Source organism: Drosophila sulfurigaster, chromosome 3, assembly GCF_023558435.1.
Source record: "Drosophila sulfurigaster albostrigata strain 15112-1811.04 chromosome 3, ASM2355843v2, whole genome shotgun sequence".
Lineage (NCBI taxonomy): Eukaryota > Metazoa > Arthropoda > Insecta > Diptera > Drosophilidae > Drosophila > Drosophila sulfurigaster.
Window position 1 is genome coordinate 40,593,690 of NC_084883.1, and position 25,266 is coordinate 40,618,955.

The window sequence follows — 25,266 nt, forward strand, 5'->3', positions numbered from 1 at the left end:
CAGTAGCAGCTACTTACGTTTATTTGTCAGGTGGCAACGCTGGTGGCTTGTTTGTGTAGCTCGTTTGCGCTCAAACCTGCAAAGCCGTGAGACAGTTTTGTTAGTTATAAAGCGGCAAGCAACACAAACTGTTTGCCACGGATAATACAAAAAAAAAAGCGCGACTTGTTTTGGTAAGCTGAGTTGAATAATTCGCGAATTGGTAGAGTAACGGTACACGGGTCAATTGCACCAAAAGTAGTAATCAATGGCAAAATGTCCAATTGGACAGCTCAAAAGGCACTCACAGTGCTCAGCCACTTGACGCGTGTGTCGTATGTTATTGTTGTTGTTGTTGATGTTGGATGATGTTGTAATAGACGCGGAAACCAGTTCGCTTGTAATTATACTGATGCTAGTTTTGCCATCGTTGTTGTTTCTCTGTGCCGTGGCTGCTGTTGTTGATGTTGTAATCACAGCTAGCCCAACGTCAAGCCAAACGCAGTAACTCTTTTTTATCTTGTCGCTTGGATTGAATTTTGTGTTTTTCGGTTAAAAAGGTGTTGAATAATTTGGCCATGGCCTCGTGAAACACAAAAAACAAAGCTTGAAAAACTGCAAGAAATCTAAACTCTAAACTCTATTTATGCTCTTAATATTTGGCAGTAAAAGTTAAATTTATTTCCAAAAGCATTAGGCTCAAAATAAATAAAAGTGTCAAGATTTTAAAAGTGAAACTCATTAAAAATACATTTAGTAGGCCTCTTCAGAGGTTAAAAAATTTACAAAAATCGTTAGCACATTACTAATAAACAATTACGAAAGTCGGGGTCAAGTACTCAAAATGAAAATAGTCACTAATAAGAAAATTAAATATCATTATACCAAGAGCAGCAAAAAACTAATTTACTACGGCGTATACTTAATGTGCACAAAGAGTACTCAACGCAAATTTACCACGACGTATACTTAATTTATGCTCTAGTAAATATTACCACCATGAACTATCAAGTTTAGTCAACGTTTGTAAAGGAATGTTTAAGTTAAATTTGATACTTTCAAAGAGCGTTAAGTATTTTTACTATAAATGAAAAAATAAAGGTATATTTCATAGATAAATATTTAATACCCTCTTAGATAATATGTAAAGTACTGTGAAATTTGAATCTTTTAGAAATTGAAGTGTATTAAAAAGATTTGTGTGTTGCATTGTTATATTTAGTTTCGCGTACAACAAATAAAATACAGTAAAAATGGAAGTCATGGCAAATGGCTCTTCAAATAGAAATATTGTCCAAAAAATTTGCATTTTTAAAGCTGTTCTAATTTGCCAGTCTCTACTGTATATTAAATAGAAACAGATGATGATTAGTAAAAAACTTGTGCATATTAAGATTCTAAAGTTTCCTGTCTAAATTATAAATTTGTGCTAAACACAAAGTCATCACACCTTGGTATTATTATGCCATCGGGTATACATATAGAAGAAGCATTAAAAGCAATAGATGATCTGGGCATCTTCGCGCGTCCGTCGTCTTCATTATCATAACAACAAAACAAAGCCGCACGTAAGCCAGTCGCTATAAAAACTGGCAAGTCATTCGACACAAGCAGAAAAGTGACCCCATCGAAGGTTTCTGCACGCCATGGCAAGCTGCTTTGGCTACACGATGAAGTTGGATGTTTGGGGGCAAGTAGCGTAGCTTCTTCTCTTGCGACAGTCGTCGGCATGCTTTATGGCCCTCACTTGACCAACTTGCGCATCAGAGTTTTGTTTTATAGCCATTGCACTTTGTAGTTTGGCGGTAGTTTCATGATAGTTTGCCGTTGTTATTACCACTGTCTCACAGTGTTTTCTCGACTCTTTTTATTTTAGCAATTTAAAAGCGACCACACCACACACATTAGACACAATGACCAGCAACGATGGTGGCGATGTGGTGCTCGTTACGGGCGGCAGCGGATTTCTAGGTCAGCATATCATTAAGCTGCTACTCGAGCAACGCAAGGAGCTCAACATTAAAGAGATTCGCTCGCTGGACATTGTGCCCTACAAGAACAACATTGGACACGAGGAGACGAAGCTGTTGCGCACTTTTGAGGGCGATATCGGAGGTGATCTAGAGAGCTTGCACAAAGTCTTTGCTGGCGTTGATAGCGTCTTCCACTGCGCCGCATTGGTTGACATTGCGTATCCGCCCAATTATGCCGAACTCGAAAGGGTTAACATTAAAGGTGAGTTTGAAAGCAAGTTGAGAACTAAAATATATTCACATTTAAGTTAAATGGCATAGAAAAACTAATGAAATGCTTATTAAAGTTGACCAGCATTAAAGTTAAAAATAAAAAAAGATTATAATAACTTTTTTTTAACCTTTATGCATTTGTTTAATTGAGTAACAACATTGTAGACTCAAATTTATTTATGTTGTGTATGGCTTTGCAAAAGACTGCTTTAAGTATGTTTAATTTAAACAAAAGATATTAAATACATACATTTTAAAAATTATAATTGTTGAATAATTTAGTTTCTATTACCAAAACTAAATACACTAGAAGTAGAAACAATTTAAAAATTTAATAGAGAGAGTAATAAAGAAAAGACTATGAGTACAAATACAACGTAGATGCAAAATTGAAAACATTCTTATTTATTAAAGGCATAGACTATAAATTAATTTATAACCTAGCGTAAATTTACTAGAGCTGGCTGCTTTGGCCTTTGAAACATACTTACAAATTAGAATGATCTAAAATTATAATGAACTCTTCGAAAGTAATAAATATTAATCTTTTTTCAAATACAAGTATGCGTGTATTGTTATAATTTAGTTTCGTTTACTTATTTTTAAAGTAAATCTAAAGTATTTGCTACTACAAGTTAATTTCCTATTATGTATAAATTTGTTGGACTTAAAATATGTTTTCAGTAATGTAGAACTATATCGTTATACCGAATAACGCCTTTGGTGTATTATATTTTCTCGGTATATTAATTTAGTATATTTTTAGATAACGGTTTTATCGAAAATTGGTAGAAAGTATATCACAGTCGAGCACACTCGATTGTTGCTCTTTTATTTGTTTAAGAAACACTTTTGTATGGGCAAAACCGCCTTCTTCTTGCGGAACTTAGTTGCTTAAGCTGACAAGCAGGTATATTTTGCACTCCATGGTATATATGGTACTACAACAATATATCTAAAACATAGCTTTTGATATATTTCAGTATTTTTTGCAATATATTAATAACGGACATTTTGACTGTACTGTTTTGATTTTATTTCAAATGTGTGGCAGATATCTCACAGTCCATCACACTCGATTTTAGTATTCTTATTTGTTTTTAAATTGCTAAGGCTTTATTTAATGTTAATCGCATAGAATTTATTACTGTTACATTCACTATTTGTTATTCATGCAAATACCATATTACTAATAACAAATTCATAATTTTAGGCACCCGCGCTGTTGTGGATCTGTGCATCCAGAATAATGTGAAGCGTTTGGTCTACAGCAGTTGCACCTCGGTCAACTTTGTGCCCTTCAAGGGACGCAGCACCTTCTCGGCAGTCATCAACTCGACGGAATCCAAGACAGACACGCCTACGCTGGACAGCTCGAAGCTGTGGGAGCAGGATAAAGAGTTTCTGATTGCGGGCTACGCTTCGAGCAAACTGCGAGCCGAGAACATTGTGCTCAACTCGAATGGAGCACCGCTGCTCAACCAGTTGGGTGAGTTCTTCCTTCTCTGGTTTCACCTCAACAACTCACATCTTTTTTGTCTACTTTGTTTAGATTATTTGGCCACCAGCGCAATACGCGCTCCATTGACGTATGGCGAATGCGATTCGCACTTTGTCACCGACACTTTTGAGTATCTCTCGAAACGAGATTGGGTTTTTCCCCGCATCGCTGGCGTGGGTGGCAAACAGCAGCTGGTCTACGCTGGCAACGTGGCCTGGGGTCACATCTGTGCCTATAAGGCGCTTAAGGTGTCCACCAAAGCGGTCAATGGTCTGCCAGTTTTTGTCACCGACGACACCGGCATCAACGATGTGTCGCGTTTCCTGCAAAAAATGGCATTGATGGGCGAACGCTTTAAGGTCAAGACCAGCTGGTGGTATTTGCCGCATTTTTTGTTCTTCTTCCTCGCCTTTCTGCTCGAGTTCATCGTTCGTCTGGCATTTCCCTATACCAAATATCGTTTGCCCTACTCGCTGCGCTCCATCGCCTCGTTCACTTCCTCCATGCTGATGTACAATCGTCTGCGTGCCTCCATTCACATGGATTATATGCCACTCTTCGATCCGGATATCAGTGCCGAGCGGAGTGCCAAATGGTATGCCAAGTGGTGGGATGATAAGCAGAAGACCAACAAGTCGAAAAAAGCTAGATAAGCTCAAGGGATGTCTGGCCAAAGTCTGTTATACTCGTTTTACTCTCTACTCTATGTTAGTGTAATCTGTGTGTTTGTTTTCTAGCGAAAAATGTAATAAATGTGGGTATTGTTTTGTAATCTAATTGTTAATCCTGATTCTTTGTGGGCGGAATAAAATCTGCAGAATTAGCTGCTTAAAGATTTGTTTCAGTTTTAGAAATTTGAGAAACAATGAACTAAAAGTATTCTTTGCTGAATTTTGAATTCTCATCGACTCACATTTCTTTTACATAGAAATATATTTTCATTTGAAAATTTATATTATATTTATATTTATGAAAATTTAAAAGTAATAAGCTTTTTCTTTGACTTTTAACAGCAGTGCATATTTGAAATTTAAAAGTTTCAAAAATTAGCTCTTTGGTGATTTTGGATTTTTGTTGTGACATTTCAAAAATTGGCTTCTAATAAAATTGAACCCCGCATAATTTTTCCTTTTAAAATACAAATATTTCCAGAATCAGTTTAATTAAGATTGATTTAGCTCTTATAAAATCAAAGGTAAGAATTATTCGCCGAATTTTTAACTTTTTTAGAAGCACTGTATCTTATTTCTTTTTAATATACAAATATTTCCCAAACCAGCTTTATAAAGATTGATTTTGAAAATTGGTCACATAAAAAATATATGTAGGCATTATTTGTCTATTTACAAATATATCCAGAATGAATTTTATAAAAATTGTTTTTGAAAATTTGGCACATAATAAAATTAAGGTAAGTATTATTTATCTATTTTTTATTACCTCTTTAGATACAACGTATCTTATTTCCTATGAATATACAAATATTTCAAAACCCAGTTCCTTGAAGACTCGGCTTCTTTTTAAAATTGGAAAAGTTAGCAATTTATTAAATAAAATTTTTATATGCTGCATGTTAACTTCGTTATAAAGAGGGTAGGATATTTCCTTTCTTTTAACGAAATCACAACTTTTTTCAAGTTTAAATATTTTCATTTTTATACTTACCAAATTTTAATTGTTTCCTTGATTTATTCCTTTAACAAACCCACAATAAAAGTAAAAACTCCGTTTGTTTTTATGTTTTTGAACAATGTTCATATTTGTTTATTAATCATTATGAATTAATTTATTTATTTCTCAGTTATTTCATTATAATTTGTATTATATATTTTTTTGTTGCTCTAGAGCATTTCTTTGCCATTGTTTTTTAAACTTATGTACCATTATCTTAACTTATAATGCCATTATTTAATTGTTTTTGTTTGGTTTTTGGATTTGTTTTGTTTTTGTTTTTTGTGTTTTTCTTCTTCTTTTTCGGTTTAAAATCATGTTTCTTTATAGTTTATGTATATATATTTATATTTATTTATATGTATTTGCATGCACATTGATGTTTGTTGTTGTTATTTGTTGTTGTTGTTGTTCATAACCAGCTCATTGGAATTCGCTTTTTAGGCCTGCCCTGCTTACCTTATCTCAATTGCTTTCTCTCTCTCTCTCTTTCTCTTTCTGACACTTTTGTTCCTACAACATGCTTTATATATGATGCTTGATGCACACAGCACACACATAAAGTGATTACTCATTATCATCAATCCTCAACTTGCAATTTCTCCACTTCAACTTTCATTTTGAATTTCCCATCACACTCATTTTTTTCGCCTTTTTTTCAATTTCAATTTCAGATTCAGTTTCAGTTTCAGTTTCTGTTAATGGGGTAGGTTGTAAGTTGTAAATGTTTGTTGCTAAAGTTTTGCATACTTATTTGTTGATATTGTTGTGTGTTAAAAACTTTTACAATTTGCTCTTGTCCGAGTATGTGTGTGTGTGTCGGTGTGTGTGAAGTGTGTAAAAAGGCAATAATTGCCATTTCTGAGTGTGTTGTGTTCTCTGTCAGTTAATGTTAATTTCAATGTACTTGATGTGGCCGCATATTATGTTTCCTTTCTGCTTCTGCTGCTGTCCAAGGGTCCTTATAAATAATTGAATTACTTTAACCATCCGCCTGTACGTCTGTCTGTCCGTCTGTCTGTCCGTCCGCTTTTTCTGTTCGGTTCCATCCATCATATGCTTAACATTATTGAATTTAACTATATGTTTATTTGTTGTTCTTGGTTATATAACTATTATTTATATATATATGTATACATATATATATTTATATATATCCGTGTTTATATGTATGTATATATGGGCATATTTGCGGTCGTATGAATAGTTCTTGGGCTGATCATATATATATATGTTTTTCTTTACTTTTTGTTTTTTGGTTTTTCTTTTGTGGTATTTCTCATAGTAAATATACAAATTCGTTACCGGATTTCTTTATAGAAATGAAAAAATTGTTGTTTTTCTTGTAATTATTTGGTTGTTTTTGTCCTTTTCTTCATCATTATAATAATATTTTTGTTGTTTGTATCTTTTAAATTCTTGTTATGCTTCTATTTATGTGTATGGCTTTCGCACGGTTGTCTTTTAATTTTTCTTGTTCTTCTTCTTCTTTTTGTTGTTGTTTATTATTTATTTACCTTGTATAGTTTGCTGTAAGTGTAGTTCTGCATCAGTTTGTCTCATAACTATTACACTGTCATACATATGTATATAGAGCTTATGTACACACATTGGCGACGCCTTTCCATTTCCATTTCCATTCCTTTTGCGCTCACTTTCTTTCGACTCTTCTCTGCGATTCTCATGCCAAGTTCTAATGCGTTTGGCTGGGATAAAGTTCCGTTTAAAGTATTCGCGTTCATCCAAAAAAAACGTGTGCTTGATCGACTCAAAGATACCACGCAATATATGTGTCTGTGTGTGTGTTTAATTGAATTAGCTCTTTCCTTTCCTTTTCATTCTCTTGCGCCTGTCGCTCTTATTTACTTTTACTTACTTAGTAGAATACTTACAAACTGTACGCTTTCATATTGCGCATTTTGTTTTTTTATTTTATTTTTTTTTTTGGGTTTTTATAAATGTATCTTCAATTTGTTGTCTCTGGTTTTTTGTCTTGTTAAATTTTTAGCTTTACGTTTACGTTTTTTTTTTTGTTAAGATTCCTTCGACTTGTATCGTGTATAAAGTATTAAAATGATTTCATTTAGCTGGTTTACCCATTTTGTTTTTTTTTTTGTAAATACAATTTTAACGTCGCCTCCGCGCTTCATCCGCTTTCGCTTTGTCTTCTTTATTTTTTGTATTTTTTTTGTTGTTTTTTTTTGGTTTTTTGTTTTTAGCTTAATCCATTTGTTTTCTTGTTGTATTTATTATTTATTTGTATTCTTGTATATATTAATATATAATTTTTTTTCCATATAGTATAGTGTAAAATATATAAGAGATATTGTCAATATAGTAAAGGTGTTTTTGTCAGTAGGAGTACCAACTGCAAACTGACACATTCCTGGGGGGAATTTCTTACTTATAGCAAAAATAGTCAAGTGATCGTTCGTATGTATTGTATGTAGGTTTTTGTTTTTCCATTCCCATCATTGTTTTTCTTTGTTCTATGCATTTACCAAGTGTGTGTGTGTGTGTATGGGTGTGGGTGTGTGTGTGTTGGTGTGGTGTATGTACATATGTGTCTATATAAAGAACTGAAGAGAGAGAATTGTCTGATGTCAGTAATTGATTGCTACCATACATATATAAAAGCATGTCTGTGTATCTGAGTGTGTGTGTGTGTGTGTGTACAAGGCTCACAATATTGCGTCGTCCCAACGTGCCTCTCTATGCGCTTCTCAATGGGATTCGGATCGTAGTTCCAGGCTGCAAAGGGGGTTGTGGTGAGGAGGAGGGGCGTTTGCATGTGTTGTTGGTATATATATAAAAAGAAACGTCACGTCCTTCGATATTCGATTAGTTAATTGTTAATTTGTTGTTGTTGTTGTTATTGAATTATCGTTATCGTTAATCGTAATCGTAATCGTAATCGTATTGTTGGCGAATTACTCATACACATAATAAGAACTGATATGTTTATATAAGACAATAAGTGTAATAATAATGGTGATCGTTATTCGTAAACGTTATCGTTATCGTAATCGTTATCGTTATAGTAATCGTAATAATCATAAATAGAATTAAACGGAAAGTAAGTCGTATATAAGTTGTAACTACACGCCAAACTCTTTTACCCTTGTCTGGCTGTCTGTCTTTTCGTAATTGTTTTCTTTTGTTCAAATATTTTCTTTTTTGGGTTTCTCACATTAAAACTATTTTACATACGTTTTGTATTACACTCACTTCATACGTCTCGTCGTCGTGTCCTCTCCATTCAATTCTATTCTGAATTCTCCCCGAAAAAAACGCGACCACAAATTGACTTTTCGACTCAAAAAACGGCATTTAGCTTAAAGTAAGTATGTGTTCTTATATCGCTTTGTGTTTTTTAAAAAATCTTTTTTTACGGCATACTTATGTATTTATTTTTATACACGTTTTTCATCCTCTCTTCCTCGTCTCCTCACTATTTATATAAAAAAGAGACATCTTTTTGTTTTATTATGTTCAATTTAAAGCTTTTGCGCCTGCGCCGTCGAAATTCCTTCTCTTTCATCCCCTCTCTCTATTCCTCCTTCTTTTCATCTAACTCTAGCTGCTATCTCTTTCTAATGACTGTCCTTTTCGACGACGCCTTCAGTAGAAAAATAATGAAAAAATTGTCGTTTTTGGTTTTCTTTTGTTTCGTTTTGTTTTGTTTTACTTTCTTAAATGTGTTTTCATTTTGTTGTTGTTGTTGTTGTCTTTGTGTTTGTAGCTGTAACATTTTGTTGTTTTTTCCTTTTTTTCTTTTGTGTTTTATCTAATTGACTGAAATTGATTTTGTTACAAGGACGCATTTTCTTTTGGTTGTTAATGTTGTTGTTGTTGTTGATCCGGTATACCAATATTATTACAATAATTTGCTGTTGTTGTTCTTGTTGTAGCTGAGTTCTTTTTTCTGTTTTTGTTTTTTCGTTTAACAATATAGAGCACTACAAAATAATATGTTGTTTGTCTTGTATAAAGCATGTTCTTCTTCTTCTACACATAACGAACGTGTTAACAGGGGGAAAAATGCTAGAAAAAAATTCAACAGTACGCTTAAAGCTGTTTTTCTTTTTGTTTTTTTTTGTTTTTCACAAGTTTATTTTAATAACCGATTCAACTGCTCAGCTCAACCGGTTTAAACAACAGTCCCTCACAAAAAAATGTATCCCGTTTTGTGTCTTTTCGCTTTTTGGGTCGCACAGCTGCCGAATAAAGAAAAAAAAACCCGATACGCCATCGTGCTGCGCTTTTTCCGTTTCCGCATCGGACCATTTCCGGTTTAAATTCGGTATTCGGCATTCGGTTTTCTACTTACAACGTAAAACAAAATTAAACTAGCTTTCTGTAGTGAATACTTTGGGCCAGCAAAGTTTTAGCATACGATCTATACGAGATGTGGCATTAGAGCTGCCCACAGAAATGATTTGATTTATTTTGTGTGTATTTTTTGCTGAGAATTGTTTTCTAGACGTTTTTTTATTCGGATGCCATTTAAGAATGCATCAGTCTCAAAGGGGTCGGATATAGACGACACTGCGAGACCGATTCTAAATTGTTTTCAGTTTCGTATTTGTGTTTTGTATTTTTTTGTTCTAGGACAGTCAAAAAATGTTTACAAGTAATTTACAATATGCATATTTTGTTGTAAGTGAGAGAGAGAATTAACTTCTCCCAACTTTGCTTTTCCACTTTTAATGCAGTTCATGCGTTCGTCGCTTTACACTCGTAATTAATAATATTTATTTATCATATATATATTTTGTATGTATATATATATATAATTTTAGGTGTATATATATTTATATGTATATTTATATATTGGTGTATATTTAATGTATTCCATTTGCTTTATTTTCTCATTAATTCATCCATTAAACTTACATTAGCTGCAATTGTTGTTGTTGTTCTTCTTCTTCTTCTTGTCATCTTGCTGTTGTTGTTGTTTTCAATTATTGCTTTTAGAACGTGTCTTAAAAATATATTGATTTATTTATTTAATTTATATATGTGTATGTATATTGCCTTACAAGTTACGCTTTCATATATATATATATATATTTTGTTTTTTAATTTTTTATGCAAATATAACATGTTTTTCTTTCGCTTTTCCAAACGCATTTCCTCGCATCCTTTTTGCCTGGATTACGAATACTTGCCCCTCTGCGATTTTATTGTTTATTCTGTAATATTATTCTCATATATATATATATACTTTTTACTTTTTTTTATTAACAAATAGTTTAGTTAGCGTTAAAGTAACCATTGCCTTGACTCCCTTGCAGATACAGTATGCACTCCGTATGCGAGACTACATACGTATACATAAGTAAAATGTGTTTGTTGTTTGTTGTTTTTGTTTTGTTTCCTTGCTGGACAATCAGCAATCACCAATGCTCGGTTAATCTATATAGATTCTGGATTGCCTCTAGCCGATTCATATACAATATATATGTATATATAAATATGTAATTTAGCAGCTTACTTTCGCCTATCTAAAAGTTGTGTTTATTCATCATTCTTTTTTCCATTTTATTTGCTCTTCTCTTCTTTTTTGTTTTTTTTTGATTATTTATATATATTTATTAATTATGTCCCCAATTCAGTGAATGTTTCTGTGTGTGTGTGTGTATGTGTGTGTGGGTGAAATCAAGTGAAATGTTAAATGACAAGTGAAAAATTTCGAAATTAATGAAATGTTTTGTCCCAAGTGCTTCTTTGCTAAATATCTTTACGGGCTATAAAGCTTTTGTAAAGTTATTTTTCCATATCCGTTTTTTCAGTGTTTGGGTTTCTCTTGGGTTATAATCGTAGAATTGCTTTGTCAACATTATAAACGCTATTATATATTACACTGCAATTCAATTTTTTTTCATTTTGTTTTTCTCTTTTTTTTTTGTTTTGGTTGTAATTTGTATAACTATATATGTATGGTATTCGTGTATAATCGTATATATGCTGTTTTGTTGTTGTTGTTGTTTTGTCATCTTCATTCCTATATAGGTTTTGTCTTTTCTATTTTGGTCCGAGACTTTGCATCGGCAAAGTCCTGGAGAGCGTTGGTTTGACAATTTGGCAAAAAAGTTATGAAAGGAACATTTTCACTGTGTTTCTGCTTCTGCATCTGCTTCTGTTTTTCTGCTTTTCTTTTAGTTTTTTCTTTAAATTTGTTTCTTTTTTTCTTGTTGTTGTTGTTGTTGTTGTGTATGTCGCCTAGTGCAAAAAATCTCAGACAGACAAAAAGCGCATCTTATTGTTTGTTATTGTTCTGTCAATTATAGAACAATACATTTCATTTTTTTATTTAATCATTTTTTTGTTAGTTTTTTTTTTTTGTTTTGTTGGTTGCTTTTGCCACTTGCTGTGTGTAACAAATGTTGTGTTTACTTAATTGTCAGATAGTTTTTTTTTTTTTTTTTTTTTTTTTTTTAGGTTTTTTTCTTGTTTTTTGTTTTGTTCCAATAATTGAATACTCCATATAGTTGTATATAAATATATTTTTCTATTACGCCCCCCAAGTAGCATCGTCTAGTCCACTGCTCTTGACCCCTCCTTCTATCGTCCTGCTGCGTATCCCTGCGATGAAGGACGCGAGACGGCGCGACTAGAAAAATTAATTGCACATAACGTGGCCTGCTTTGCATATGCTTTTCTTTTCAACATTTTCTTGCATTCCTTCATTGATTACCCATCCAAATTCTGGCTTTTTTTGTTTTTGTTTTTTTTTTGTTTACATACATAAGTATTTAGTTAATTGTTTAAACATTTGCGTTTCTCAGCATTTGTCTTTTTTGGTTTTTTTTGGTAATTCTTTTTATAAATATTTTATTTACTTAAATATATATATAATAGTTCATTGTGTTATATTTGCATATGCGCTTAGATTGTAATTTGTTTAAGTTTGTTTTCATTTTGCTTTTGATTCATCAGTTTGTATGGGTGTGTTTAAGTGTATGTGTGTTGCTTGTGTGTGTGTGTGTAAGTGTGTTATATGCTTTCTTCTTATATACTTATGCATAGATTTTTGCTTTATCGTGTGCAAATAAATTGATTTATGCCTCGAGAGTTATGCAAAAATTTCAACCACACTCTCGATTTTCGCTTTTCGCTTTCATTGTTTTGATAATGAATGCAGCAATGCTTGTAACATATTTGTCTAACTATCCATTGTTTAATTAGCATTATTCATTTGCTTTCAATGTGAACACAAAAGAGTTGCAGTTTTTCCTTCTTCATTTCTTGCATTTTTCTTTTTTCTTCTTTTTCTTTTAAATAATACAGAACTTCAACACATTTAACACATTTAATTTAATTAGATTTTGTTTTTATCCATCGATGCTATCGATGTGATTTGCTTTTTACATAAGTTTCCTCATCTTATTCATTTTGGCCAATAAACGAGATTGTTGTACTTTAAAATAAATTCATAATGATAACTTTTGCATCTAATTGTTTAGCACAATTTTCGATTTCTTTTGATTTTCTTACCACTGACACAAAATAAACAGAAAACATGCAATACAATGCGACAGGGTTGCCAACGCATCCCAAAAGAAAAACTTATAACATTGCAAACATTACATTTTGGATCTCATGAAGTGCTTCGTTTGAAAAAAAAACAAATAATTTTGTGTGTTATTATTATTATTATTTGCTTTTTTGTTTTGTTTGTTTGCTTTTTTGATTTATGTAATTTTTATCTTTTGTATATATTGCAGTTTTCTTTATAAGTATATGTATATAATATGTATATATAATTTGTATATATATAGAAGTATATATATATATATCGACTTTAACTTTAAAAGTTACAACTTAGTTATTTAAGAATTGTAATAATAATGATAATAATAATCATTTGCTTTCAATAATAATACGCATTTAAATAATAACATTTTCGCTATTATTGCAACATTTTTTTTGTTTTTGTTTTCTTTTGTTTTGGTTTGGTATTTTCAACTTTCTCCTTTCGCCTTTTTTGCTGCTCCTGCTGCTGCTTCTTCTTCAGCTTTTTATAGTTTACATTTTGGTATTTTTTTTTTGTATTTTTTGTGTGTTTTTTTTTTGGTTTTCTCATTACTTAAAAATGGTGACGCTTCGGCCCCTGGCACAATGTTGTCATCGTTTCTCCTCCAGGCTGGCCTTCATATTGCAGTGTGTTTGTCTTTGCCTGTGTGTGTGTGTTGGTGTGTGTTGGAGTGTGGGCCACGCCTACCTCTGCGCCTCCTCCTCTGCCTCCTCCATCGCTGCACTTGACGCAGTTTCGTTTAATTTGCATTTTAAACGATTTTTGCTGCACACGTTGCATCTTTTTCAGTTGGCTCTACGAAGGGAGTGGCGAGTGGTGAGTGGAGAGGGAGGAGTGAGGGGAGTAGGTGGCAGGGTTGTGGCTGCGGCTGCCGTGGTTGGTTATTTGGTAATATTGTTGTTGTAGTTGTAGTTGTTATGCTGCTTCTTCTTCCGCTGGCTGTTTGTAGTTGTTGTCATTAAATTAAAATTAATTTTTTTACTGCATCTTTTTTTTTGTGTTTTTTTTTTTGGTTTGCTTGCGCTGCGTTCTATCATTTGTTTTTATATATAGATTTATTATATATATTTTGTTGTATATATGTGTATATACTTTAATTAATTAATTGTAATATGTGTGTGTGTGTGTGTCGGTGTGTTTGCTTTTGGTTTATTGGATTTTTGCTTGGCTGCTTAACAGATTTGCAAATATGTATATAATATGTCAGTATATTAGTATATACCAACTGTATATATTTTTTTATTTTAAATTAATGTTGTATTTGTGTTCTGTGTATGTGTGTGTTTGTGTGTGTGTGTGTGTGTGTGGTTGCAGCATTACAGTTACTTTTCGTGTCTCTTGTCATTTTGTTGTAGTTTTTAGTTTTGTTGTGTGCTGCTCTATTTTTGTTCTCGTTTGTTGTTGTTGTTATTGCTGTTGCTATTGTTGTTCTTGTTGTTGATGTTGTTGTTGTCATTGCGGTTGTCGGCGCCACCTTTTAATGGTATCCATTTGTAAATGCCGCAGGAATTAGTGGTCCCTGTAAATAAACGTTTCGTGTAGAACAAAACAAATACACCAAAATTATTCAAATAAAATACAATTTCCGTGAAGCATCTCTAATGCACACATACATATAGAAAGTTTGTCAACATTTATAGGTATACATACATATATATATATATATATAGATATATTTAATTTATATATTTAGGTAAAGTGAAAAAGTATTGAGATAGAAAAATTATTCAGTAATTTGTATGTGTCGTATGTATGTATGTATGTATGTAGTTTTGTATTTCGATAAAGAATGCTGAAAATGTCAAATTCAAATTTTCATATTTAATCACTTAATCCAATGCTAAGCCAAATTAATTGAATTGTCTCCACATTCTTTATCAAAAAAAACACAGCCCAAGGCTTTATGATGTATGTATGTATGAGTGATGTATGATTGTGGCTGCGCTTAGATTTAATATTTATATAATACATATGTAGTAGAAAATGTTGGTATAGAATTTGTAAATAAATCATAAGAGTTTTAATATAGTTTTAATTGAAACGGCCTAGAAAACTGTGCTTGTGACGTGCATACATAATTTTTACTTGATTTTTTGAACTATATTTGTTTTTTTTTTTTGGTAATATTTTTTGATAAATAATTGAAATTGTTATTTGGAAAAAAACACGCTGTAGTTTTGTTGGTGTGCCTACCTTGTGCAACTGCGTTTGTTATATACTCTTATTACTTTCTTTTTCTCTCTTTTTTTTTCTTTTGTTTTAGTTATATATGTATATATATATTTCGATTTATATATATATGGTATATTTTTTGTATTTTTTTTTTTGTATATACTTTTTGCTTTTTTGTTTGTTTTGCTTTATTTTTGTTATTTGTTTTTTTTTGGGTTATCAGTCTTTTTATATATTAGCCATCGCAAAGTTCAACGAATAAATCTGTACGAAATGAAAGAGAAACACATAGTACAATATTTATAGAAGGTCGCAAAATATATAACTATGTAACTAATATATTTGATGATGATATATTTTATTTATTTTTTTTTTAATTTTACTTTTACTACACTTGTCTTGTCGGTTGAGCTGTGTGAAAGGCGAGAGATTCAGATGATGATAGCTAAAATGCTTTCTCTTTCTCTGCTCTTCTCTTCTTCTCTTTTTGGTTAACGGACCACGACTGGGCCTAGATAACGCGCAGCACCCCCAGACCGAGACGAAGTATGCACTACTATTATTATTATTTTTTTCTTTTCTTTTTTAGTATTCTTTTTTATTTAGGGTAGTGAAACCCTCAACTTCTGTTGCTCACTTACCGGGCTGTAGTTCAACGGGGCACGGCTAACGGCAATGGGAAAGCCCGATGGCTGCGGACTGGTGGCCTGGACGTAGCCCACATTGTCGGCTCCGGCCGAGCTGTACATGTCAATGGTTGGTCCGGGCGAGTTGGTTGACGGAAAGCCCTGCCGTGTGGCCGTGGTGGCAGCCGCTGCATGTGGCGAGGCCGACGGACCAAAACTGTGTGCAGCTGCCGCAGCCGCCTGGTAGTTGTTCATCACTGCAAGACCGCCAGAACGAGAGATGGGCGAGGGGAAACGTGTTACTTATGTGATGATAATACTACAAAGCTTACGACTAGGGTTACTTTTGAGGAACATTAAATTCAATAGCTGAACTAAAGCAACGAGTTAAACCTTTTTGTATTCTACATTTTATGTCATTGCATTCAAAATGATATAAAATTATACAGAACACATAGATACACCTATCATATCAATTGGTATGACTTTTCAGCAACTATATCATCGTATATCATAATATAGTTGCTATCATATATCTGTCTACATACTATATTGTTGCTGAAAAGTCATACCTATTAATAGGATAGATGTATCTATATGATGATATATAATCATATAGTTGCTAAGAAGTCATTCCTATTGATAAGAAATTATATAACACTTTATGTGAAATTACTTGAAAATTTCACTGAATAAGTGTTTTGCTAATCTTATAGAATCGAAATTAATTTTATCATGTTTTGGAAGTTTTAAGGATATAAAAATATATATAAAATATCTTTGTTTGGCTGAGAAACCAAAAGAACATTGTAAGCACTCAATGTATAAGTCTTTTAAATTTCAGGAGCTTAAAAACTTTTAAAAATGAAAAGAAAAACAAATTATCCAATCTATTCTTTAATGAATTCTTTGAATATTCTATTTTATTTATCCATTTTATGCAGTTTACTATTTAAGTATTTCTAGTTGATTCTATATTTTCCTACTTTCTATACTTGTCTGCATTATGTACTTGACTTAGTTTCAAAGCTTCATGATAATAGCTGAGTATTAATAGTTATTATGCTTTCATAGCTTTAATACATTTATGGAATGAGGATCTTACTATGGTTTAAAAATGTAATATATTCTCTCTATATTTTATGTTCTGCACTATAATTTCTGCAAGTAACTTTAAACTTTCATATTAGAAGCATATTTTGAGCTAAGATCTAAAATACTTTCATCATGTATTTTTCTAGTGCATGACCAGATTTATTTCTTACCTGATAGCGCCTGTGTTAGCAGCGGTGTATTGTTGTTGGGTGTCAGCTGCCCATTGGTTAGATCAACTGTAAGTGGCAAAAGAGTGGCAAGAGTTGTGACTTTAGTAGATGATGACAAAGACAATGCGCTAGGCAACTAAGTTGAGTTAAAGTTATATAATGGGCATTAAAAATACCTAAGACAAAATAATTAAGACTGATCGCTAAGTGGAATATATAAACATATAGATGTACATATACATATATGTCGATTATAGGATTAGTATAAAATAGATATATAGTTGTATGTAGTGAGAGAGTATTTGAGGTATATAAATGTTATGAGTTATGGAGCTCGAATATACGACTAGAAAAGAAAAGAGAGAGAAAACAAATACGAGACTAACTAATGCAAGAGTATATAGTAAAATGCTATAAGTAAAGCCCAAGCCCAAAAAGCTAACTAAGGTATATAGACTATATTGTATGGTATGTGGGTGTATGTGTGTGTGTTGGAGTGTGAGTAACTACGACAAAAATAGAGCTAAACTAGAGCGCAGGTTATGAAAACACAAAATGCTGCACGCTTGGTTATTAAACGAGCGTTGTCGCCGTTTTTGCCCCGTTTACAAAACCAAACCAGACTCCAAATGAAACTCAGTTACAACAATGTGAGGGAAGAGATAGAGAGAGAGAGAGAGGAGCAGTCTCCTTTTGGCGCTTTCGCTCTGTGTTATCATTGCCGTTGTGCTCGGTCACAGCTGCTGCAGCAAGTAAAAATACGCTGGGGCCAATATTGAAATGACAACAGAATGCGGGGAAAATGCGAATGCGAATACGAATGGGATTGGAATTGGAATGGGGATTGAGATAGGGACGACGACGACGGTTAAGAAGTGACGGGTTATGGCTAACGGATTACGGATAACGGCTTCGACTCCAAACTAAAGCAACAGCAACAGCAAGAACTGAATGTGTGTGTGGTTGTAGCAGTTGCATTTCCTGCGGAAACACAAAAATTGATGTAACGTAACGTGACGTAACGTAACGAGGCGTGGCTTAGCCAGACGTTTGCTTATTGTCTGTCCCATTATGCGTGTGTGTGCGTGCGTGTGTACCACTGTGCGTGTGTGTGTGTGTGTGTGTGGCGCCAATCAACTTTGGCTTACGTTTAGTTTACGCTTTTCGGAAAGCTCTGTGCGCCATGTTGTTTTCATTAGCGAGCAGCGAAGCAACAGCAAACAGCAACAACTATAAAAGCTGCTGCTGCTTCTGCTTCTTCTTCTTCTTCTGCTGCTGCTGCTGGCCATAGGAAGAGCAGTAACTGCTTTTTTCTAAATAAATAAGTTTTCGGTTTTTAGTTTTTAGTTGTCGTTCTCGTTGCAATGGGTTTCCGGCATGCTTTTGCTTTTGCTTTTGCTATTTTCGCTTTTTTTTTGCTTTTTCAGTTTTTCACTTTTTACGTTGTTGTTGTTGAGCTTGCGGTGGTGCAGCTGCAATTTTAGTTAGTTTAGTTGTCAGACTTGTGGTTTTGTTGTTTGTCAAACCACAGTGTTGTTTAACGACACGCCACGTCAGAGTTGTCAACGTTGCCCATTTGTGACAACCTCATTGCTGTTTCGTTTCGTTTCGTTTCGCTGTCAGTAAGCCAAAAGGCAAGGGGGAGACAACAACTGGCAACTGGCAACTGCAACAATTCCTAACTGCACCTAACTTTTTAGTGGTTACAACAACTGATTGATCTATTGATTGTAAACTTGCCAACCCTCGATGACTATTCGCAGTTCCATTTTGTGTGCCGAATAAAAATGAAATATTTGCCATGGAGCACAATTAAATTGTGTGTTCAAATGATTTTATGTGAAGCATTAAAAAGCTGCTTAACAGCACTGGTGTTTTAATCTAATCTTAAATTGATTTTGGAACATAAAGTGACATCCCTGGTCTTTTAATTTAATCCTAAATTGATTGTAAAATATACAATTTTAAGAAAGTTTAGTGAAAAATCACAATCAACGCATAAGAAAATTGCTTAACAACAGTGGTCTTTAAAATTGCTTGTAAAATAACAAACCTTGTTTTTTTAATTGAGTGCTAAATCGACATACAATTTTATGACAGTATACAGAAAAATCAGTCTTTTTCATTAGTAACACAAATTCCAAATTGGCAAAGGATCTTTTTCGAATTTTTATTGAAATTAAAAGGCAACCCTGGTCTTTTAAATCCTAAATTGATTGTAAAACGAAATACTTTAAGACAGTGTAGTGAAAAATCAGCCTTGTTCGTTAGAACCACAAATTCTTTAACTGGCATTGAATTAATTGTTAAATATTCATAAAATTAGGAAATGCAACTCTGGCGAATACTCTAGCCACATAAACAACCTTTGAGTATGATTCAATGAGCGCTTCACAACACAGGTTTACAATTACACTAAAGTTTAAGGAACGTTTTCAACAGCTACTTAAATTAGTAACACAAAAAAAAGTATTACAATTATTTGTCGAAAATTATACATAAGAGTTTAACAATTTTGTGGTTTATCAACACTACACAATTTATAGGGTACTGTTTGTTATTGTGTGACATTAAATTCGATTGAACTATGCACTAAGTTTATATGGAAATTAACTACATAATTTAGCTTATAATCAATTGGTCTTTATAGTTAAAGTTCAAGTTTGAACGCGTTTATAATTATAGTTTATGTTTTGTTTTTGCTACAACTAATGAATGTTTTTTTTGTATGTATTGTGTGTGTGTAGAGAATATTTTTGTTGTTTAGTGTTTAGCTACTTAATATGCCAGTTAAACGACCATCAATTGGCAACGTTTTGCATTTAATGGACTCGCATAGAAAGTTTCGTATCTAAAGTTATAAGAACACTACACATATAGATTAGATATACACTTATGTATGTAGTTGTGTGTAAATATGTGTGTGAACTACGACTGCCGCCTTCGGGGGCAGTTTACAATTTATTATTTGATTGATTTCGATTGAGCTGCTCTAGTGTATTTGCTATAAAGTGTAAACTAACGATTTACGTTTTACGTTCAATTCGAAATGGTTAATCATAAAGTGTGTCAACGGCTTTAACAGATATATAATGATATATATTTATATATAGAGAGAGAGTGTATACTTCAGATATATGTTGTAGGATTATGCATTTTGAGTAATAAGACGACCATTAGCTGACCTTTGTTGACACTCGATTCGTCGCATCTCTTTTTATCTCGTTTACGCTGCTGCAGTCAATGAATATTGCGCATACGCCTCGTTGGTCCGCTAATAATAATAACAAGAGCTCTTGTGCCTTGCGGCCAGTAAAAGGACAAAAGACTTTTTGCATCCGTTTATGTTTATTTTTTTGTGCATTTATTTAGTTAATAACTTTTCATTTTTATGCGTAAGCAATTTGAATTCTGCATTGGCATTTTGTTTGTTTTGTTTTTGTTTTTTGTTGTTCTTGTTGTTGTTTGAAGCGTTTTCTTATAAATCACAGTATATACGTGTAAAATACATAGATATGCGTGTGTGTGTGTAGGTGTTTGCGTATGTGTGTGTGTGTGAGTATGCTATATAAATAACTCGCAAGCATATTTTATCGTTGATACACCTCGAAGCAGTTGCTGCGACTTTTCATTTCCTTTGTCCTTTTGTTTATAAATTTCATATACTTAAATTGCCAAAAATTTGCGATAACTGCAATTCAATTAACTAATTAACAGCTTATCAATTTTCATGTTTTGCGTATTACGAGTATGTGTTGGTGTGTGTGTGTGTGTATATATTATAAATATTTTAGTTATATATCAATATATAGTATAAGTTTGTTGTTTGGTAGCTAATGTGGAACTTACAATTATGCGTAAATGGAAAGGACATAGAAAAATTGTATTTTTCATAAACTTAAAGTCGCGCTTCAAAAATGGATGGACATTAATATTGTATTATTACTTCTTGTTTTGGTTTTCAATTTGTTGTTATTAATTGTTGTATACGTATTTAATTATTCGTTATTGTACAAATTAAATATATTTTTTTTTATATTTTTTGTTCTTTTTTGGTTTTTCTGTTGTATAAAATGAATATTTAAACTTAGCTTGTATAACTATGTATATTAAATATATATGTATATATATAGTTCATGTATAATTTATATACTTAGAAATGTCAATAAAAATTTCGCTCATTTTTGGTAGAAATTTGTTGTATTCATTTTTTGTTGTTGTTGTTTTAGATGCACCGATGAAAGAATTTTATTGCAGGCTATAGTTTCAGTTATTTTTTTCGGATTTCGGATTCAAATGGATATATGTTTTTAATTCGAGAATTAAAGGATTCCCAATTATTATTAAGTATGTGACTACATTTTGAACAGAAATTCAAAAATACAAAAACGCAGCTAATTAATGCACGAACCAAAATCTCTGCACATTTCTGCTGATTATCTAAAACTCAGGGGAGAAAAAAAACACACAGACAAAGAGCGAGAGAGAGAGTGGCAACAAATTATATTATGCAGGAAATTAATTAAAGGATAATAATAATGATACTACATATAGAAGTATGACAGGCCTGGGTAGAAATTTGTTGTTGTTCTGTTATCTAAATGTTTTGCTGTTTTTATTCGCTGTGTCGTGTCCAACTAATTTATGCAGATGTACTACAAATAAAAATTTGCATATGAAATGCGAACGGTACAAAATAGTTTTATAAATAATAGATTTCTCTGTGTCCCTCTGACAAAACGAAAAAAGGAAAAAACAGCTACAAAATGAGAGTAGTTTCTAGTTAGTTTTCATAATGACAATAATGAGAATTAATGAGGGCAACGAAAAAAGAGGAAACAACTTTTTACGGTTGTCGTTTTTTTGTTTCAAATGTTATTTTTTCTAAGTTATATTGCGATTATGTTGGCCTAAACACTACACATATATAGTAAGTAGATATATAGTATTTCGATTATGGTTGATCAACTTGCATACAAAGCTAAAGAAACTGCGCTAAAGTAAGTACGGGTGCAGCTCTATAATATAGAGATATATAGATTGTATATATATTGTATATAGCTAGGGATTGCGCTAATATCGTGTCAAAAAGGGGGAAAGTTCAACGCGTCTAGAACTATATTGTAATGCTGTTTATAATCCGTGTATATATCAAGTATGTTTGTGTTGGGGTAAGAGAGAGAAAAGGAGAGAGATTCTAAGTGTCAGCTATATAAGTAGGCCATATACAGAGTGAGTGTGTGTGTGTGTGTGTGAGTGTAGGTGTGTGTGTGGGTGTGTTGTAGACACACTTGTATGCGCCAGCAGCTCTAAATGTGATTACATGGGTCTGCAATTACAAATATATGTAAGTTTCGTTATTCGTATTTTGTTTTTTTTGTTTTTGGTTTTAGAGAGAAATAGATCAACAAACTAACGAGTATAAGTTTTGTTTTATGTTTTTTTGTTTTGTTTTTGTTTGTTACCATTCCAACCGTCGAAACAATCTAAACTATTAAATGTTGATGTTGTGTTGGTTGCTGATGGTGTGGTTGTTGTTATTCTTGTTGTTGTTGTGGTTGTTCTTGTTGTTCTTGTACCTACTTGGCTTAGTACAAATTTGATTTACTTTTGGCTTGCGCATTGCTCGAGAAAAAGAGACAAACCGAGCAATGAAAATATTAAATACAATTTCTGCAGGCCTTTCGCTTTCGCTTTCTCTTTTATTCATGTTTCGGTTTCTTTTGCCGCGCTCTCTCTTAGAAATTTATGTTGCCCAGAAATTGCGATTTGATTGCCGCCGTGCGCGCTGTCAGCGCTGTGGCCAACGGCAAAGTCAACGCCGCCGCCTGATGGTGTTGGTATCCCGTTTGGGGCTGACTGTGGACAGCAGCAGCAGCAGCAGCAGCTTGACCCCCACCACCGGCGTTGTTGCCACCGCCATGGTGGTGGCCACCAGTGGTGGCGGCTCTGCTGCGGCCAGTATTCGTGCTACACGTGGTACCATAACTTCTACCGATGCCACAAATAGTCAAGCCTACAAAATATCACACGAGACACAAGATTTGCATGTATAGAGAAAGAGAAAGAGACAGTTGACAAAGAGCGACAGAGCGAGAGAGAGAGAGACAAAGAGAGAGAGAGAGAGAGGCTGGTGACTCTAGCTAGGGTTGGGACGAATGCGCATATGAATATTGCATATTCGCAAACGTTGAAACTTGCACTCGTTTTTATTGTTTACCAATTTTTCGTGTGTGTGTGTGTGCTACAAAACCCCGTTGTGGATTTTGCATTGTGCTAAGCTACATTGAGAGTTCTTTCTTTCTTGTTGCTGTTTTCTTGTTGTTGTTGTTCTGGTTGGATTTGTTGTTCGATTTCAATCGCAGTTCGTTGACAAACGTTCCAACCCTAGCCAACAAAAAAATATACAAAAAATGTCAAAACAATACAAATACAAAAATAATACAGCTCGAGGACGGGCTGTGGTTGGAGGTTTAGTTAAAATCCTACTACAATAGTTGATCTCTTGGATGAATGTTTGGTAAGTTGGGTGGACGAGTGGGTTATTGAGTGGTGTTCTGTGGTCTTAAGTGTGGTGTTCAGGTGCAAATGATAAACACAAGATCAAGCTGCATAAATCAATATAAGAACATGAGTCTAAATATTCCTAAGTATGGGGTCGAGTTGAGAAATGTCGTGTGCATTGATATGACGAACGTTAGCGATGCTTTCTTTATCATATATGTTAATATATTTGTAATACTCGCCAAATTTACTTGCGTGATTGATAGATTGATGAACATTATAGTTAAGTTCTTATATTGGATTTTACTAATTGTTAACCTTTGGATCTCTTCTTGTCAAATAAGTAGTTTGAAATTGATTGATTGACTGATTGATGAGTCAACTGCAAGTGTTATTTGTTATTATTTATATTTAGTGCAAGTCCTTGACAACATACATGTTGATTGACTGGTAGATTGATTGATTGATCAGTCAACTGGAACTGTGATTTGTTTTACGTCTATTGTAAATCCTTAACAACATACATACTTGATGTTTGATTGATAGATTGATTGATTTGATTGATTGATTAATATGGTAGTAACTTTTGTCTCTGGCCAAATATGTAATACGTTTTTAGGAAACAATTTGCTCCAGATTGATTGATTGATTGATTGATTGAATGATTGATCTGTTAGAGGAAACTATTAATATTTTTCTACTTCATTTGTTCCATATATTTAACAGAAAATATAGTATATGATTGATTTATTGATTGATCAATCAGTTAAAGTTATTTTTTGCATTTTGTATATATCCACTTTATCAAACTCGTTAAATAGTCAAATTCAGATTGATTGATTACTCGATTGATTGATTGAAATGTCAGCTAGAGTTGATATTTTTTTTTTTGCATTTATTGTATATCTTTGGTCAAACATGTAATACTCGATAAACAGTCACTTTCAGATTGATTGATTGATTGATTGAACAGGCAGCGTTGCTAGGCCGTGCTGGTCGTTGGGCCAACCATGTAATCACCGATCAGTACGCGATTCTCCGGCATAATGCCCATCACACCAGCTGTCGAATTAAATGAAAAGAAATAAAAAAAAAAGAAAGAGAAAAAGAAAAGTATGCCGAATTGTTTGCAAACTAATGCGAGCAAGTAGTCGTTAGTAGTAAATACTGATTATAGAGACAACAACTAGATTCGTCATATCAACTACACACAGATTGTAATGTGGTTGTGTTGTTTGAGGGAATTTCGGGCTAGGGTTCAGTTAGTTAAAAGTAGTCACAAAACTTGCTCAAAATTCAGCTTGAGTACACTCACTCTCACTCACAAACAAACGAATAATTTTTATTCACAGGGGGGAATCATACGATATATCTATATATGTTTATGTGTGACTGTGTGTGTGTGTGTGTGTGTGAGAGAGACAGAGACAGAGCGACACACAAATCGAGCGAGAGAGAGACAGAGAAAAGGAGTTACAAGGCGAACTTACCAGTTGGATAAGGGAGTCCAAAGCTGGGATAACCCGAATAACCGCGACCAGCGGCATAAGCAGCATACGCAGCTGCTGGAAAACCTGCCAAGAAAAGAAGAGAGAAATACACATTAAGAAAATTGTATGAAATTAAATTACTGCAATTAAAAGTTAAAGCTAACACTAATGTCAACTAAGTCTTACCTTCGGGCAATGTCCCCAGACCCCACATGATGTTATCTAAAAATGGCGCATGAGAAACAAAGAGAGAGCACAAAAAAGAAAGGCAT

At 33.2% G+C, this 25,266-nt stretch overlaps 2 protein-coding genes across 8 annotated transcripts in view; one reads left to right on the top strand and one right to left on the bottom strand.

Annotated features, from left to right (window-relative positions):
- The first annotated feature begins 68 nt into the window (after positions 1-68).
- Positions 69-4,515, top strand: LOC133841361 (3 beta-hydroxysteroid dehydrogenase/Delta 5-->4-isomerase). The gene is made up of 4 exons (XM_062273775.1): positions 69-173; positions 1,856-2,214; positions 3,439-3,714; positions 3,778-4,515. Exons 2-4 carry the CDS (start codon positions 1,893-1,895, stop codon positions 4,377-4,379), a joined length of 1,200 nt encoding a protein of 399 aa, XP_062129759.1. The 5' UTR covers positions 69-173; positions 1,856-1,892; the 3' UTR covers positions 4,380-4,515.
- A 2,777-nt stretch (positions 4,516-7,292) lies between these two features.
- LOC133841326 (RNA-binding protein Musashi homolog Rbp6) overlaps positions 7,293-25,266 on the bottom strand; it is a 227,264-nt gene continuing 209,290 nt past the window's right edge. For 2 of the 7 annotated variants that reach the window (XM_062273722.1, XM_062273727.1), the window contains 5 exons: positions 25,181-25,216; positions 24,995-25,078; positions 17,000-17,066; positions 15,751-16,003; positions 7,293-14,456 (listed from right to left, as the gene is read on the bottom strand). In XM_062273722.1, coding sequence (XP_062129706.1) covers positions 14,415-14,456; positions 15,751-16,003; positions 17,000-17,066; positions 24,995-25,078; positions 25,181-25,216 — 482 coding nt within the window. In that variant the 3' untranslated portion in view covers positions 7,293-14,414. Of the gene's footprint in view, positions 14,457-15,130; positions 15,374-15,750; positions 16,004-16,999; positions 17,067-21,894; positions 23,017-24,394; positions 24,567-24,994; positions 25,079-25,180; positions 25,217-25,266 lie in introns of those variants that run through there. The other 5 variants (XR_009894287.1, XR_009894288.1, XM_062273723.1 and 2 more) reach the window with 5 other exon arrangements.

Excerpts from the sequence above, each read along its gene's own strand:
- LOC133841361 (XM_062273775.1), top strand. The coding sequence starts at position 1,893 with ATGACCAGCAACGATGGTGGCGATGTGGTGCTCGTTACGGGCGGCAGC. Across the intron at positions 2,215-3,438 it reads CGAAAGGGTTAACATTAAAG|GCACCCGCGCTGTTGTGGAT; the intron begins GTGAGTTTGAAA and ends TCATAATTTTAG. Across the intron at positions 3,715-3,777 it reads ACCGCTGCTCAACCAGTTGG|ATTATTTGGCCACCAGCGCA; the intron begins GTGAGTTCTTCC and ends TACTTTGTTTAG.